This window comes from Euleptes europaea, chromosome 7 (assembly GCF_029931775.1).
Source record: "Euleptes europaea isolate rEulEur1 chromosome 7, rEulEur1.hap1, whole genome shotgun sequence".
NCBI classification, from domain to species: domain Eukaryota; kingdom Metazoa; phylum Chordata; class Lepidosauria; order Squamata; family Sphaerodactylidae; genus Euleptes; species Euleptes europaea.
Window position 1 is genome coordinate 79,151,014 of NC_079318.1, and position 18,915 is coordinate 79,169,928.

Sequence of the window (18,915 nt, forward strand, 5' to 3'; positions counted from 1 at the left end):
GAAAGCAGAACCTGGTCCTTATCCTACTTGTTGACCAAACGTTGGGGGACCTCAGCAGTAATTATCCATGTGAACCCCCACCCCGCTAGCCATAATTTTATACTATCTTCCCTCTTTTACAACAGGACATCTGTTCCCCTGGTGGGGACTATGATTGGCCCCCCTTCTCATTTTTAATGGGGCAGATTAATATGGGCATTTTGCACCGTTTGCTCTTTGTATCAGCTGCAGGGGGGGAATATCACTCCCCTCCCCTTAACTGTTCCTTTAAAAAAATCTTGATTTTTAAAAGTTGATTTGCTTTCCAAACTCTCTGGCTTTTATTTTAGCACTGGAATGAGGATGGCCCAGGATGGAGTTGGGCAACTTGGGGCGTGGGGGTACTAATGGTTAAATTGGCCCTTCTGTTTGGAAGACTGGGGTCAGGAAGTAGGACCAGCAAAGGGGAAAAAGCTTGTGCAGCACCTGACACTGTTTTTTAATATTTTTTAATAAATTTAAGAACAGCCCCATCCAAACCCCTGCTCTAACCCCCTCCCCCCCAAAGTGGCAGCAGTGAAAACAGAAATGGGGCTAGGAGTCATAATCCTCCTCCTCCTCGTCTTCCTGGGCAGGCGCAGGCGGCATGGGTGGGGCTGGAACGAGCATAGAGCCTGTCGGTGCCGAGACAGGCAGAGGTATTGCAGGAACAGGCGGGGAGGTGAAATGTAAATATGGCGCTGGAGCCCTGGAAACAAAGCAAGAAAGTTAAGATTTGTGTGCCCTACAGTGCAAGCCCAGAATTGCCAGGGGGGTTCCTGAGGGGCAAACTAACATGACTGTATCCATATAAAAACAAGACTAACAGCGCATTCCTGAGCTGCTGGCGGCCGGGGACGGTGGGGAGGGGGCACGGCTGCAGCGTCTTCAATGGTCGCCAGCAGCTCAAGAAAAGCCTTTGAAAGGCTTTTTTCTCTTAAAATGGGCTTTTCGCCCTAAAAAGCAGGCGCACCCTTGCTCTTCTCGCTGCAAGAGTACCAGGGGTGAAAGGGGACAGGAGGCTGCCTAACGACAGCTCCTCCCCCTGGCTTGCCCTGGGAACGCCTCCTGGTACGCCGGAACGCTAGTACGGGCCTTTACGCCAGTGGGACACTGGCGGAAGGCCTACTGGTGTCCTGGGGTGGCACTGCCGGCAGTGCCCGGAGACCAGCGTCAGGGCCTCCCCGCTGGCATTAGGGCCACTAAAGCCAGTGTAAGTAGCCCGGACGCCTGTGCGGGGGGGGGGGGGGGGCAAACGCCTGCCTGGCCACTTCCTGGCCTCCTAAGGGCTTTCGCCCTCGAAGGTAAGGAATGTGCTGTTACAGCAAATCACGCCAGACACATGACTACCCGTATTGAATGGACTGCCTTAATACAGAGATCGGAGTTTTGGTTCTTTCTACCCTTGAGGGGCTGACTGAACCTGAGACCATTCTGAGCACACAAGCATGAACTCTGCCACTGAGTTACAGCCCATTCCTGGCTTGTCTCACGGTGTAGGTGGTGGTGGGAGGGGAGACAAGAAGCCTCAAAAGGGCAGGCTCTGGATCCAAGTCCAAAAGGCAGGGATTCTCCTTCCTGCTGCCAGGGGCCCACACACCTCGTTCCATAGGGATGCTGGGAAGTGTGTGGCTATGAGGTCTTTGCCAGCAGGTGGGGGGCTGCACAGGGACTTCTGGGAGGTTCTGTGCTTCATTCTCCTGTTTGCCTGTAATTTTGGAAAACAGCGGCAAGGGGAGTGGCGTCTGTGGGTCAAAGGGACCGGGCTCTTGCCGTCACCTGCTTCAAGGTTCTGAACACCCTGCCAGGCAAAACAGGTCAGGACGGCAATAAGAAACTCTTAATTCTTACGTGGAAAGATGTGTGGTGGGTCGCACAGAGGGAGCCGTCTGGGATACTTCCTCCTCCCCGTTACTCTCGCTGTCTTCTGAGTCATCCTGCGGGAATCAGAAAGGGGGGGGGAATGAAACAAAAGATGCCACCGCGTGATCCGGCGCTCTGGCTGGCAGCCTGCCTCTGTCTTAGCAAGCCGTGGCGTCATCGTACCCAACACAGCCCAGGCAGTCCACCACACACTGGAGCTTGCCGGCCACTTGCCCATCCTGATTCTTGCCGTCTGAGACGGGCAGCTAAAATAGTGGGTTAATGAGGCCTGGGGTGGGGGTATGAGAATGGGCTGGGCCTGGCAGGTAACAAGCTGCAGTGCTCTGGCATGGAGTCAGCACATTGCAAATGCTCTGTACAAAACATAAGACAACACAACACACAGCCCTGTCAACAGTTTATCTAAAGGACCATCTCTCCCCACATGGTCCCTCTGTGCCAACTACTGTCCTCACGTTGCCATCTGCTGCCTGTTTCTAGCCTTCAGGTAAGCTGCCTGGCATTGGCCGGAGCCTATGGAATGGGCTTCCTGAGAAGGTTGTTTTTATTCTCAAGGCTGAAGGCATGGGGGGGAGTAAGGGGGTTTGTTCTTCATAGGCTTTGAAAATCTGGATTTGTAATCCACGAAGAATAGGTGGGGCATAAACATTAAAATAAATAATGTTAGATCATGATAGGCAGCTGTGTCTGTCTGTCACTAGCAGTAGAAAAGAGTAGAAGTCCAGTAACAACTTAAAGACTAGCAAAATTTCTGGCCAGAAATTTTTGTGAAGTCTTTAAGGTGCTACTAGACTCCTACTCTTTTCTGAAAACGTTTGACAGCTAACACAGGAACAAGGAAAAAAAATGCCGAGGACTGATAAACAAAAAGCGAGCATGAAAGGAAGGGTAAAATGGTGGCTTGCAGAAATAATTGATATTTGTTTTGTAAATAAATGGATCCTGTAGGAAAGCAATTATATCGGGGTGCGGGAGAAAGTAGGCTGTTTCATGCAGAGCAGAAAAGAAGAAGAAAGAATGGCTGAGGCTCAGAGGACCATTAGTCAAACATGGGTCCCTCCTATACAGCCTTCAAGGGGTGGCACCACTCCTTGGTGCCTCTTATGTACTCAAGAAAAGTAAGCATAGACTCTCTACGGTGGACAGTTTTGTGTATGGGGGGGGGACACTCATAATTTTTCCATCCCCCACCAATAACTTTTTAAGTGGCTCCTTCACCACTTTTAACCAGCAGGCCTAGCTTGAATGAACATTCTAGCTTGAATGAACATTCAAGCATCGCTTAGGATTTTACATGCAAGGATGTATGGAGGCAGAAGACAGATCATAACAAGTGTGGCAAAAAAAAATTAAAGAGCATTTCAGGGGAAAAACAAAACATGTTTCTGACCATGTTCTGGTCTCAGGGCATATTGCAGCTCACCAGCAGAAGGTCCCAAGACCATTTTGGGGAAAACAGAACTAACAATAAACACAGGAGGACAATAATAATCAGAAAAGGGCCCTGTGGTGCTGCCTTGTGGATGTACCGACACCCACATCGTTTCTGCTGCAACGCATCCCCCAGAGATGTAGAGATGAGTGGCAAACCCAGGGGCTGAAAGGCGATGGAGATCCCTCTGGGCTGGCTTCCTCGGACCAGAAGCAGTTGCTCACTGCCATCAAATGAACATACCGAAGCTGCCTTATACTGAGTCAGACCACCGGTCTGCCATGGTCACTATATCTACTCTAATTACCAGCAGCTCCCCGGGGTGTCAGGTTGAGGTCTTTTGTAGGATCCTACTACCTGCTCACTGCCGGGATTGAACCGGGGGGCCTTGTGCATGCAGAGCAGGTGGCTCTACCACTGAGCCACAGCCTCTCCCCCAACCCAAGCCATCCAGATCAGCTGTGGCCCTTCCGGTACTGGAGATGCAATCGGCTGGAATGGGAGGCAAGAATATTCTGGCTGCGGCATCGCAAAGGGGGCGTCTGCCTGTTATTTCTGCGAGCAGCAAAGCAGGGGCCGTTTCAGCCTTTTGGGACTAGTGTCTATTCAGCCTGTCTGCCTTTCTTTTATGCCACGCATTTTAATCCCACCCTTCCTTCAGGGAACTCAGGGTGATGAATATCTTGCAAGCTGCCTTGGGTTCTGCAAGGGAGAAAGGCGGCCAATAAATGTTTTAAATAAATAACAAAAAACATGGTCCTCTCCCCCCCCCCCCCATTTCTCACAATAACCCTAGGAGGTAGGTTAGGCTGATGCCTTGCTTTTCTGCCATGGTTCAGCTTCCTGGTTGCTGTTACCTTGTGACACGTTAGAGGGATTTCATTCCTCTGTGGTTTTTAGCTGTTGATTAAAATAATCTCTTGTAACAAAAAAGGCGACATGTTTTATATAAATAAGCAGGCAGGGAACTAGCACAGAGCCCAAAGTATCAGCTAGCTCATGCAAGTGAGCCCAGCCGCAGGGGAAAAGACACCGCAAACTGCAGCCAGGGCTGCAGGCGGCCAGCCAGACTCACTGGGAAGCTTTCCTGACCTCAAAAAGGAACAAGTGGTTGATCTTCCAACCATGGAGGGAGCAGCCTGGCCCTGCAGCAGACCCACCTCTTGCTCCGAGTCCGTGCCAGACTGTTTGGCATCCCGTCCCTTGCCTGCCGTGCCGCCGTTCTTCCGCCCACTGCCAGGTTTCCGACCCCTGTGTCAAAGAAGAGAAAGTGGGGATGCAGAGGCCAGAGAGATGTGATTCTCCCTCCCCAGACCAGGCATGGCTGCCAATTTCATCTGACACACAAAACAGTGGCAAGGTTAAAAGTACCCCCCACATACACACGAAGTTTCAACTTCGAAGCACGCATCTATCTATTACGTTTTTATTCCTGCCCTTCCTTCAAAGAGCTTAGAGCAGTCTAATTTGTTCTCCCTTCCTCATTTTATCCTCACAACAACCTTGTGAGGTAGATTACGATTGTCTGTAACAGTAGAAAAGAGCAAGACACCAATAGAACATTAAAGACTAACAAAATTCCTGGCAGGGTATGAGCTTTCCTGAGTTTCAGCTCACTTCTTCAGATACCGGTGAAGTATGCCAGGCTGAAAGAGAAAGACTGGCTCAAAAGTTACCCAGCGAGGATCTACCAAGTAGATTTTTATCCCATCTTTCCTCCAAGGGGCTCAAAGCAGTGTGTGTCATTCTCCCCACCCCCATTTTATCCTCACAATTACCTGCGAAGTTGATAATGGCCGAGAGTGACCAGCCCAAGGTTACAAAGTGAGCTTTGTGGCAGAGCAGAGATTTGAACTCAGCTCTCCCAGACTTGGTATGAGTGCCAGCATGCCTCCTTTTAGGACTTGCTCATTGGGAGGGACTGTGCATGTATGGCAGGTAATGTTTAGATACATTATAAAAGGCAAATGTTTGGATCCCGTACCTCCGTTCGGCTCATGGAAGGCACTTCTGCTAGTGGGATAGTGGTCATTTTTGGCCCGTTCTCACTGCAGTGCCCCCCCTTCAGCCTCCCTGCTGTTCCTGGGTGGGTGGATGTTACGCTGATCCACAGGGCACAGCTTCAGGAGCAACAGCGTGGGAAGAGAGAGGTGGGAAAGTTGCCACCAATGCGGCAAAGGAACCAAGCTGGTAATACATTTCTGTTCCATATGGCCTTAGAGAATTGGTTTGAAAAGGTCGTGGCAAAATAACAACAATGAGGAATCAGCACCAAAATAAATAAATAAATAAATAAAACCAACCCTAAGAACTGGAAGCAAAAAAGGGGAACGGCTGAAAACGAAGTACGCGCATGAGAAATGAAATTAGTACTTGGCTCCGAAATGGACCCTTCAGAGCATGACTGTGTGAGAGAGCTCAAAAGTCATTTTTATCCCGACCAACCTCACTGGGCCAAGGTTTATGGAAAGCTCAAACTCCCTCAGCACCACCTGCAAGGCCCTATGGATAGGGTTGCCAACCGCCAGGTACTAGCTGGAGATCTCCTGCTATTGCAACTGATCTCCAGCCAACAGAGATCAGTTCCCCTGGAGAAAACGACCACTTTGGCAGTTGGACTGAATGGCATTGAAGTCCCTCCCTTCCCCAAACCCCGCCTTCCTCAGGCTCCGCCCTAAATACCTCCCACCAGTGGCGATGAGGGCCCTGGCAACCCTACCTATGGACCAATGTTACAGAGTGGGTGGGAAGACTTCTTGTAATGGTGCATGTGAAGCAAAATCGCACGATATTATCACTAAGCATTATTAAGTGGAAAGGCCCTGTCCCAAGCCTGAGGCAACAGCTCAGATTCCTGAGGCGAATCACCCCTCCCCTCCCGCTTCTGCCAGGCCCCCCTACCTCCTGGAGACTCTCTCCCCCTCCACATGGTTATCCTCTGCGTCTCCTTGCATATCTGGCACCGAGGCAACCAGGTCCTTCAGAAAGTCAAACTGCTGCTCCAGCTCTATGCACTGCTTCCTGCAAAAGCAGACCACAGCCGGATACGGTGAGAAAGCGTGTGCTTTGGTCTACGGCAAAAGAAACAAGGCTAGCCCTCATGGACTCAGGAAAAAGATTTATTTATTTTATTAGGCTTCTAGCCCGCCCTCCCTGGCAGACACTGGGCTCAGGGCAGCGCACACAGTAATAGCTATACAGTAAAACATCATAAGCGTATCAAATCACTTGGCTAAAAACAGCCCTAAAACATAATAAAATCAGATATTCCCAATGGCACTTAGCTTGTGACATAAGGCCATAGTAAGGCCGGCTGAGAGTTCACGTAAAAATGCAGCCTGTAGATGAAGAAGTTTCCGGGCAGGGTGGAGTAGGATAGAACAGAAGAAGAAGAGTTGGTTTTTATACGCTGACTTTCTCCACCATTTAAGGAAGAATCAAACCGGCTTACAATCACCTTCCCTTCTCCTCCCCACAACAGACACCCTGTGAGGTAGGTGGGGCTGAGAGAGCTCTAAGACAGCTGTGACTAGCCCAAGGTCACCCAGCTGGCTTCATGTGGAGGAGTGGGGAAACCAACCCAGTTCACCAGATTAGCCTCCGCCGCTCATGTGGAGGAGTAGGGAATCAAACCCGGTTCTCCAGATCAGACTGCACCGCTCCAAACCACCGCTCTTAACCACTACACCACGCAGGAGGCCAGCATCACTAAAGAAACTTCAAATGTACACACTTCTTCAATTTTACACACATTTGAAGATGCCATACACCCAAGATTATCAGCTTTGTCTAGCTTGGGCCTATGACTGGCAGCAGCTCTCAAGCAGGCCTTGCCCAGCGCCACTACCAATTAGTGCAGGACTGGGGACGCCAGAGAGTGAATGCTTCTTGTGATAAGCACGTACTCCACCGCCGCACTCTGACCCCACCCCTTGATTTCAACATGTACCGAGCTCAGGTCTTGCTCAAAAAGAAGAGGCTCAGAGTCGGGAAGGATAAAATGTTGGGCCTCATGGCCACTTCTGGGTCTCTGCCCGCTTTTGAGAGGTCTGAGCCGAACACTGGATTTTCCTGTTTCCAGAAACAGGGAAAGTCAACATCCAAACTGGAGCACTCAGAAGTTTTTTTAATGGCTCACAAGCTGCTTAATGGTTTTTCAGAAGCACTGGTCTGTCTGTGGACCACGTGGAGCTTCCCTACACCCCAAGGGGGCATAGGGTAGCCTGCCTCTGGATTTAAACCTGTCCTTCCAGCAGCGCTCTCCGGAATAAAATTCCAGCTCAGTCCATGGAGATGTGGCTTCCTGGGCTTTAGAAGAAGAAGAGTTGGTTTTTATACGCTGATTTTCTCTACCACTTAGGGGAGAATCAAACCGGCTTACAATCACTTTCCCTTCCCCTCCCCACAACTGACACCCTGTGAGGTAGGTGGGGCTGAGAGAACTGTAACTTGCCCAAGGTCTCCCAGCTGGCTTCGTGTGTAGGAGTGGGGAAACAAATCCAGTTAACCAGATTAGCCTCCGCCGCTCATGTGGAGGAGTGGGGAATCAAACCCGGTTCTCCAGATCAGACTCCACCGCTCCAAACAACTGCTCTTAAACACGACACCATGCTGGCTTTCCTCTACTTTTGCCTTAGCAGGGGTCAGGGCTGCAAGGCAGATACTCACAGGTGTGAGGTTGTCATGGTCTTGGCATTTCGGGACTGCGTCACGTGGCAAGCTTTCTTCAGCAAGGATTCTAGAAAGAGCTCCAGTGCCCGAGCTTGGGGCAGTCAAGGGTTAAGGGATACCACAGAGGGAAGACCCCCCCCCCAAAAAAACCTCTTGAAATAACAGGAAACATGCAATAAGGACCCTCAACAATGACACTGCAGGTTAGCCTGATCTCATCAGATCTTGGAAGCTAACTAGGGTTGGTCCTGGTTAACATTTGGATGGGAGATCACAACAGAAGTCCAGGGTTGCTATAGAGAGGTAGGCATTGGAAAACTACCTCTGTTTGTCTCATGCCTCGAAAACTCTACAGGGCTGCCTTTGGAACAGCTTTGACACTGCTATTTTAACAAGCAGTTATCGTTTTGATCAATGCTAGTAATTTTGTTGTTTTGAGCTTGTTTTAAAAACTGCTTTCACGCATTGTAAGGCATTTCAAATGCTGTTGGGAGACCCCGTGGGATAAACATAACGCAGATAAATGGATTAAAATAAGAAAGCCCACCAAACATGAATCATGCGCCAGCTTTCCCCCTTGGCTGCTGATCCACTGGTGTGCTGAAGCCCAAAGAAAAGATGGCTCAGGTCAGCTGAACAGCTGCTGGAGGGATGTCTAAGAGAAGGGACCCATTCTGGAATACCAGTCTCAATCACAAATAGCTGCCCGGTGGCCCTGCAGCTGCATCTAACTTTACAGGCAATTTCAGCTTAACCCCAATGGTGCTACCACATTTAAATTATCTTGCAACAACCACTCACTTTCACGTAAAGAAAACAAGAGGCATGGATAAAAAATTGACAATTGATAAAAGACATGGATCCTAGCTTCTATTCCAGGGGTCCCCAAGCTTTTTGAGCCTGAGGGCACATTTGGAATTCTGACCGGCATGGGGGGCGCAGCAACAAGGTGGCTGCCACAGGAGGTGGAGCCAGCCACAAAATGATTGCCACAGCTTAACATCAGTAACACTGTGCAGACCCTTGTGCTATGGTGGCATCTGCTGCCAAAGAAACATTTTTAAAAATCTGCACAGCCAATCAAATCTCCAATAGTCAATCAGAAGCCTTGCTGGGCAAAAGCACTACCTGGCCCTGCTCACTTCCTGAAAACACTTGGTGGATACCAGAAAAGGTGTTGGTGGATGCCATGGTACCTATGGGCACCATGATGGATCCCTGTTCTATTCTGCTAGTGGTGGCAGGTTCCTCCTTGCTTTGAAGGAAAGCATCCCCATTAGCAGAATATAGCTGTAGGACTTCGCCCCTGGATTTTCATAAAGATAGCATCTAGTTTTTTTAAGGTAAATTGGGATTTTACAAAAATAAAGTGTATTTTGTGTTCCTTAAAAATTGGCAGACCAGTATCTAGATGTCATATGAATATATTAATGCCCACTTACAAAAGGGAAGTTTGAACACTGTATCATACATGGAGCAAAACCCTGCTTAGAATATAACACAAGAAAAGCCAAGGCCCATCAAGTCCAGCAGTCAGTTCACACAGTGGCCAACCGGGTGCATCAAGGAAGCCCACAAGCAAGGCATCTGCAGCAGCACTATCCTGCTGTGTTCCACAGCACCTAATATATTAGGCATGTTCATCTGATCCTGGAAAGAACAGGTATGCATCATGACTAGCATCCATTTTGACTAGTAGCCATGGATAGCCCTCTCCTCCCTGAGCATGTCCACTCCCCTCTTAAAGCCTTCCAAGTTGGCAGCCATCACCATATCCCGGGGCAGGGAGTGCCACAACTATGTGTTGTGTGAAGAAATACTCCCTTTTATGTTTTGACTCTCTCACTCTCCAGATTCAGCAGATGACCCCACATTCCAATATCATTAGAGAGAGAGGAAAACTCTGTAGGATTTTTTTCTTTTTCTTTACTTTTCAGGTCAAGCATTAAAGGTATGACATAAGAAAAGGTCACAGGTTATCGCTGTTTTTTTTCCCTGAAGCGGAAAGGCTCTTGTGCCAACAAACTGTCAGGGCCTTTTCACCGATTCCTCCTGATCAATGCAGACTCTCACACTGCAATTCCTTGGTGGTCTCCTATCCAAGTACTAACCAGGGCTGACCCTGCTTAACTTCTGATGTGGTTACATTAGTCTGGGCCGTCCAGGTCAGAGCTAAGCAGGTCTACTCAGATGAAAGTCCTGTTTTATTCAGCGGGGCTTACTCCTAGGAAAGCAGTTATACAACTGCAGCATCTATGCCCTATTCATAGAGTTGTCATTCGACATGGAAATGCCAACTTAAAAGTTGAGTGAACTTTGAGAGTGAACTATTCAATAATGTTTTATATCCTGTATTTTGATAAGATCCGGAGGGTTAGAGAAACATACCCTTAAAGCTTTTGTTACTAAAATGTAACTTTTATTAACGATCGTCATCCTGTTTTGTGGTGTTTTCTTTTTGTTTATTTTTTTGTAACAGCCTTTGGCTGTATGCAATAAAAAATGAACTGATCTTATGAGATGTTCAGATTATCCTAGCCACAGTCTAGTGTTTGGAAAACAGAGTGGACCGCAGTGATACAGACACTTCCATCAAGAGTTATGTTTGAAGATCGTCATCTCACCCACCCCCAAACACATCCAGGACATTTCAAAATGCACATGGACTATAATAAAGAACTGGACTTGCTTTACGATGACCCGCAGGCTTAGAAAGGGCTAGTCACCTGTAAGGAGTTAAGAACCTCCTCCGGGCAACCACGACACACCCTTGGTTGCATTTCATCATGCTTCCCCAAGGGACTAACATGGCTACCCACCTGCAACTATCCCCAGGAGAAGGTGGTTCATGGGAGGAACAGCAAAAGGATACAGATAATCACAGGAACAGCGGCAGCCACTTTCCCAATCTCCTCGTCTGTTTGCATGATCTTCTTGATTCGAGCCTTTGCAAAAAAAGGAGAGAAAAGACTCATAGGAGTTCGGCTTTCAAGCATCCCTAGCAATCAAATCCTCCCTGCAGCCCCATCATAGTAGAATCATGTCCATCCTGACCTGCTCTCTCATTACCCTGTCCGTCGAGCACAGTCGCTTGCCTTCATTGGGAGGACAGATCACCCGGAGTGGGGCAGCAAAGCTGTGGCCCTGCGTCACCCCCACAGGGTGGGGAAGGGGAAAGTGTAACAGGAGGAGGAGTTCAGGGTTGGCTGATAAGAACATAAGGAAAGCCGTGCTGGATCAGACTAAGGCCCATCAAGTCCAGCAGTCTGTTCACACAGTGACCAACCAGGTGCCTCTAGGAAGCCCGCAAAGCAGCATTGTCCTGCCTGTGTTCTACAGCACCTAATATATTAGGAATGCTCCTCTGATCCTGGAGAGAATAGGTATGCATCATGACTAGTATCCATTTTAAATAGTAACCATGGATAGCCGTGTCCTCCATGAACACATCCACTCTCCTCTTAAAGCCTTCCAAGTTGGCAGCCCTCACCACATCCTGGGGCAAGGAGTTCCACAATTTAATTATGCATTGTGTGAAGAAATACTTCCTAGTATCAGTTTTGAATCTCTCACCCTCCAGCTTCAGCAGATGACCCCGCGTTCTAGTATTATGAGAGAGGGAGAAAAGCTTCTCCCTGTCCACTCTCTTCATACCATGCATAATTTTATAGACCTCTAAAATGTCTTCCCTTAACCGCCTTCTTTCCAAGCCGAACAGCCCTAAGCGTTTTAACCGCTCCCCATAGGGAAGTTGCTCTAGCCCACTTATCATTTTGGTTGCTCTTTTCTGCACCTTCTCAAGCTCTGCAATATCCTTTTTTAGGTGTGGTGACCAGAACTGTACACAGTATTCACCATAGATCTGAACAAGGGCAGTATAATAGCAGCAGTTTTATTTTCTATTCCTCGTCTAATTAAGGCCAGCATGGAATGTGCCTTTTTCACAGCAGCCGCACACTGGTTTGACATCTTCATCGAACGATCCACTACCACCCCAAGATCCCTTTCTTGGTCTGTCGCAGCCAGCACAGAAGGTCCACAGAAGCAGGCCTTGATCTGTAGACTCTTCTTCAGAGGCAGTCCTGGGACTCAGTCTGAGCCCGGGCTCTCACCTGTTTTGCAAGCTCAACAGTCCTCTCGGGCAGCATAAAAAATAAAGTCTCCTCTGAGCACATGCCGAATGCATTTCTCTCACCACTGAATAACCGCATCTTGGTTTAAGTGTCAGGAATCAAAGGGTGTAGCTTTCAGGAAAGTTTCAGCCTTGGCACTTCTCCTAAGTGCAGAGCCTTTGCCCAAACACCAGGTGCGTGCCTGGGAAGTCGCAAGGAGCTGGCAGCCAAATAATCTCACGCCACTCCCAAGGGAAAGGGCACACCTCACTAGGAAAGCCTGTTTGGCTACCAATCACACCCAAGATTTCCCCCACTCTGACTGGTCCCACATCCCTGGGTTGCCAAGGATATTCTATAGGCACCGCAGTCTTTACGAGCAGAATGAGAGCCAGCGTGGCAAGGGGGCTGGATTTAAGCTTTGGGAAGCTGCACTTAAGACCCTGGGTGAAGGCCAGCCTTTTTTGGAGCCCGAAATAGAAAAGGAAATGAATGGAGCCAGCCAGTGGACAAGCCCTATGCCTTCTGCAGCAAGCTAGACTCTGAATCCCTGTTGAGCTCTGCCTGATGGAAAGGTGTACACCTTTAACTACAGGGAGGGTGACGGCTCAGTGGTAAGATGCCTGATTTGAGTACTGGAGGTCACCAGTTCAATTCCCGGCATCTCCACTTAAAGTATCCTGGGGGGCTGGGCTGGGACAGACCCAACAAATTCAGAGATATACTGCCAGTCAGAGCAGACAGTCCTGGATTAGATAAACCAATGATCTGTCTAACTCAGAATTAAGGCAACATCATACATTTACAGATGTTCTCTTATACAAGCATTGTTGAAATGGATGGAAGCTGAACAGGAGGAAAAATCAAACCCAAACCCATCACCGTACTATCACATTCATCGTCCACAGGAGTAGAAATGGCACTACTGTTTTCATATCCAGTTTTCAAAAAGGGAAAGTTTTCTAAGCGTAAGAGATTTGTTAAAATGAAACTGAGACAGGGTACAGTTGGGAGGGCCAAACCCATTCAGGAAACCACAAGGTCAACACCAGCAGAGGCTCAGATCAAATATATACCATAACTGACAAATGGGACAAACGAGTCCAAAAGAAGGTCAGCATGACTGAACAGCAGACTCAAGGAAGCTATAAAGGGCCAGGTGACTTCCTCTGAAAAACAGAAGCCTTGGCCGACAAAATAAATGACAACTTACAAAAAGGCAAGCTAAGAAGTAACCTGCAGGGGAACTGCCAACCTACTCATGAAAATTTATTTTAAACATATAAAGCAGGAAGCCAGGTGATGAGACGTTGAAGGAGCTCTTTGCTTCAGTTTATGCAGGAAAAAAAGACCTGTACTTTTCCAGAAACAAATCAGAATTGTGTCAAACAGAGGTTGCATCAAGCAAAGCCTTACAACGAATGGCAATCTGGTTGTCAAGTGGTGTTGACATTTGTTCAAAAGGGCTACACTGCAAAACTGATGTTTTCAACCAAAATGCGAAACATTTACAAGAAGATCTGGAAGTGGAAAGGTTTTAGAGATACATGGGGATCCACATGTTTACACCCCAGTTTAACTTTTGCCCCTGGCTGAATTGGTGGAAAGCATGATTTAGACTTACTGAGGAAGAATCAGCAAGGCCCCTGCAAAGCAAAGTGTGGCCTAGATCAAAGCTTCTTAAACTGTGGGTCGTATCCCTATATGGGGTAGTGTAACTGAATGTGGGGGGGAATCGCAATTTAATTTTTTTTAAAAAAAATACATTTCGTTATAATTTATTATCAGTAAATGTTTGATTTGTATACCTATTTTATATACCTATATACCCGGAGTTGAGTAAAAATTTCTCGGGTGAAAAGGGGTCGCGTGTGGAAAAAGTTTAAGAAGCCCTGGCCTAGACAACCTTTTGAGATTTTTTGAAGATGTCAACAAAAATATAGACAGAGGATATCAGACAGCAAGAAACTACAGACCTACAATTCCAAAAAGCTTTCAGCAAAAAAACCACACACCTCAAGTCTATACCCTGTATAATCCAGAGTAATTCCCAATACGTTCAGTGAGCTCCACCGGTCTAAGCGTGCATAGGATCAGGGCCTTGTACGTCAAAGGTCAAGTCAATAACTGGCGCACAGACAGGAAATAGACAGCAAGAGCACACAAACAGCTTTTTTAATGGATCAAAGCTAACAACAGGATCAACGAAGGATCTTAGTTAGTGCCGACAGTTAGCGTGGACAATAAACCATGAAATCCCCAAAAGGCTGTCTCCAAAGTGGGTAAGTGGGCAACAAAATGGCAGATGACGTTCAATAAAAAGTATGAGAGCAGCGTCTGCGCTACTGTGGCTCAGTGACTGAGCATCTGCTTTGCATGCAGAAGGTCCCACTGCCAGCATCTCCAGAGTGGAAAGAAAAAGATCAGAAAGTAAATGATGTGCAAGACCCTCCACCTGAGGCCCCAGAGAGCTGCTGCCAGGCAATACTGCCCTTGACAGACCAGTGGTCTGAATCAGTAGAGGGCACTCTCTTATACGTGATAATGGGCCGGATCAGGGATTGCAGTGGCAGCCTGTTCTGGATGGGATTGCTCTCCGCTCCCTAGGACAGTTTCACAGATCTCTTCCTGCACAAAAGCTTAGAGTCCATCTGTGGTGAGTTATACTTGCAGCCATTTTCAGAAAGTTCACTAGCCAGGCCCCTTAATAACTGACCAGCGTTACCCATGCTCTTATCACATCCAGATTAGTTTACTGCAATGCCATTTACATGGGGCTGCCATTTGGAAACTGCAACTGGTCTAGGCCCCTGACTCTGATCGTTCAGGCCAGCCTGATCTCATCAGATATTGGAAGCTAAGCAGGGTCGGCCCTGGTTAGTGCTTGGATGGGAGACCATCGAGGAAGTCCAGGATTGCTACGCAGAGGCAGGCAGTGGCAAACCACCTCTATTCATCTTTTGCCTTGAAAACTCTACGAGGCCATAAATCAGCTGCAACTTGGTGGCACTTTCCAATTGGTCCAGGATGCAGGTGCAAGACTGTTGAAGGAGGCGCCATAGCTCAGTGGAAAGAGCACAATGGTTTGCTTCCCAAAAGGTTCCAGGTTTAGTTTATTACTTAGTTTATTATTAGATTTTTATCCCGTCCTTTCCCTGCCAAAGCAGGGCTCCGGGAAGCTTACAACACATAGGAACAGTACTTTCCAACAATTTAGCTGTATCTGAAGAAGTGAGCTGTGGCTCACAAAAGCTCATACCCTGCCAGAAAATATTTTTGTTAGTCTTTAAGGTGCTACTGGACTCTTGCTGTTTTCTACTACTGCAGACAGACTAACACGGCTACCCACTGTGAATTATATTCCAACAATTTGTAAGATAGGTGGTACAGTACAATATAAATTTAAGTAAAATATATAAAACATTAAATTTCTCAATTCCATAAAAACCTATCTGATGTTGGCACCCATTATATAGTTCCTATTTGTCCGTTGTATACGGAACCGAGGGCCAAATTTTTAGATGGGTTACTGAAAGGAGTATGTTTTAGCTCTGAAACTGAAAAACTCATTTTCCTACTTTCTGACAATTACTTACATGTGTCCTATAGAATGCCACAATTTGCCCTGGCTGCAAAGAAGATAAGAGCCAATGAGGTTTCAAAGAGAGCAACTGCTTAGGAATTTTTAGAGAGGATAATTTTTAGTTTAAATGGATTTATACTACATGGTAATTCTGTGTTGTTTTTATCTTTTATTTTGTATTTAACTTTTAACTTCGATTTTACAGAATTCTGTATAACTATAAGGACAATTTGTAACGGCCTATGGCTATACATAACATATTCAATTCAATTCATATAGTTCCCCCATAGCACTGAGTTCAGTTCTCAGCATGTCCAGTTAAAGGATCTATAAGGACAATTTGTAACAGCCTATGGCTATACATAACATATTCAATTCAATTCATATAGTTCCCCCATAGCACTGAGTTCAGTTCTCAGCATGTCCAGTTAAAGGATCTTTCTCCGCCTGAGACCCTGGAGAGCCGCAGTCAGCCATGCAGACATTACTGAGCTAGATGGACCAACGGTCTGACGCACTACAAGGCAGCTTTACATGACTGTGTATATTCAATGTACCTCACCAGCACTGAAAAGACTATAACAGAATGTTTGAATGAGTTCCCAATGCCTATTCAGGGGCAGCCCATGGGGGGGGGAGAGGGAGGTGGGATTTACAAGCTGGAAATTCTGAAAGTGAGAGGCCCTGGATGACAGTTACTGACAGTTACAGAGAAAGTGGCCCTAGATCTGGTATTTCAGAGCAATCAATAAAACTCCCGTTGTTCTCACAAACTGGTGACAGCCACCTCTTTTAAAAAAAGTACCCTGCCTGGTCAAGCTCCCAGAGTAGGCTGCAAAGCTACATTTACAGAACTCTGCTGTCTGCCCGTTCGTTTCCGGGCACGCTTCAAAGGCCTTGAAAGCCCTAAATGGGCTAGGATCAGGATACCTTGATAGGCCACTTGCTTCAAAACCAACCGGCCCCCAAGATTTCATTCTCCAACACAGGGCATGCTCTGGGCGCGACCCCGCTGTCAGATGCAAGGGGGAAGGACTACTACGGACAGGGGCTTGGGGGCAACCAAAACACTCAAACACCCTAGTGGGGGAGGCTGACCAGTTTTGGAGCGCCCTCCAGGGAACCACAGCTCTGCGTCCCTTCAGCTGGCGCCTGCTCCTTAGTGTCTTAGGCACCAGGTGAAGAGGACCATGTTTTCCCAGGCCTTTGGAGACTTCCCCCCCCCTCCAAATAGTTAACGCTTTAACATTTGATGTGCTGCTGCTGCAACTTTGGCCACAATTTTAACTTGCATTTAGTTGACTTGATTCTGTAGTGCACAAAACTTCCTGTTAAACACACAAATCACTTCATTGAGAAAAATAAAATAAAGCGATGTTTGTTTACGGGTCAAAAACCTCACTTTGCATCTACGTAGATGGGGTCTCAACGGGTGGCAATTGACCGGGAAAGAGGTCTTGGGGTCCTGTCCTGGCCATCAGCTCAGTGAAATCGCCGGTCCGAAATGCAGGATAGTTAAACAGTCCAACTCCAAACCACAGATGATTAAGAGCGAGACTGAAAGTAAGCCAGCTAGCGCCATAATGCCTTCATAATGCCATATGAAGCGGCTGCATTTGGAATAGCGGGTCCAGTTCGGGTCACTCGAAGAAAAGGAAACGGTAGATTTACAAGGGATGCGAAAAGGGGCAACCAGGACAATCAAAAAGGTCGTAGCGCTTTCCCTAGGCTAACCGGTTTGGAGCTTTTCAGTTAAAAAGAAGAAAAAAATGACAAGGGGACGCTTATAAAATTAACAGTAGTGTGAAAGAAGAGAAATGCCTCCTTCGCCCACGTAGGAACGTATGGTCATCCAAATAACGCTGGCTCCAAACACAGAAAGAACGGTACATATTTGAAGACACCCCCCCCCATGGAAGGTTTTGCATTGGATTTGTCACTCTATAGATGCCCATTTCCCACCATCTGAATTCTCAAAACTCTGCACGGCGGCTTATTGTTGAGTTTTGAGAATATGGATGGGGGGAAAAAGTGCATCTAAAGAGTGGCAACTCCAAGGCAAAACCTTCCACGAATAAATGGCCTAAGGTCCCTGGACAACCCTGGAAGATGCGCTTCCAGCTCCAAGAGGCGTCATCGGGATAGACCGGGACCCCCCAAAAAGGCTGCATTCTCGGTTTTTATTCTATGGGGCCGAGGAGGTCTTTTCTAGGAAACTGTAGGATGCCCACTGGAGATCTAGGGCGGCCTCGGGGCGGGGGGGGGGTGAGCTTCATCTACGGGGCTGCTGAAGGGGAGAGCTTGAGCTAGGAGGGACGGATCAACTGCCCGGGGGCGTAAGGGGAGGTCTTTTATCCCGGAGGCAGATGCTGGTGGGGGGGGGGGAGGGCGGCCCTATTCTAATCCATTTGCAAAAGGCTGCGCTTAATCCGGGGGGGGGGGGAGCGGCGCAACGAAGCCTCTGAGCCTCCCCCAGGCCTCGAGAGCCCCGGACGCCGCAGGCGCTCCGCCAGCCCGGGGGGGTCAATGGCGACGCTGCTGCGGGGTATGCGGCGCGCGCCCTGCCCCGGGGGAAGCGGCTCTCACCGGAGGGAAGCGCGCGTTGTACTTCTTCTTCTTGCTGGGCATCTTCCCCCCCCCGCTCTTCCCCCGCTCGTCCTCCGGGCCTGCAGCGAGCCGAGCGCCGTCGCAAGCCGCCGCCGCCGCCGCCGCCTCACCCGACCCGGCCAGGGAGTCCAAGCCCGGCCCAGCCGCCGCCACGTTCCGCGCGGTCCTAGCGCCGCTCGCGGCCCAGGCGGGGAGGCATGAATAGGACGCCCCGCCCCCTCCCCGGCGGCCCGTTCAGAAAACAGCAGCCACAAAAAACCAGCGACCGAAACCCCGAGTGCGGCAGGTGAAGCCAGGGGGCGCCTCTGAGTCAATGTCCAAAGCCCATCTCCGGCTTCACTGAGTCAGTCGAAATCAGTAGTCATCATAATCTTTAAGAACTGTTGGTTCTTGTAGGCTATCCGGGCTGTGTTGACCGTGGTCTTGGTGTTTTCTTTCCTGACGTTTCGCCAGCAGCTGTGGCCGGCATCTTCGGAGGAGTAACGCCGAAGGACAGTGTCTCTCAGTGTCAAGTGTGTAGGAAGAGTTATATATACTCAGAAAGGGGTTGGGTTTGAGCTGAATTATTGTCCTGCAAAAAGTATCAAAGGTAATGTGCTAATCATTGT

The 18,915-nt window shown here is 48.3% G+C and overlaps 1 protein-coding gene across 1 annotated transcript; it reads right to left on the minus strand.

The window, feature by feature from the left end:
- Positions 1-522: 522 nt before the first annotated feature.
- Positions 523-18,329, minus strand: DRAP1 (DR1 associated protein 1). The gene is made up of 7 exons (XM_056852302.1): positions 18,287-18,329; positions 10,878-10,950; positions 8,003-8,096; positions 6,236-6,355; positions 4,495-4,585; positions 1,870-1,955; positions 523-727 (listed from the first exon to the last, which is right to left on the minus strand). The coding sequence occupies exons 1-7, from the start codon at positions 18,326-18,328 to the stop codon at positions 574-576; spliced, it is 660 nt and encodes a 219-aa protein (XP_056708280.1). The 5' UTR covers position 18,329; the 3' UTR covers positions 523-573.
- Positions 18,330-18,915: the final 586 nt, after the last annotated feature.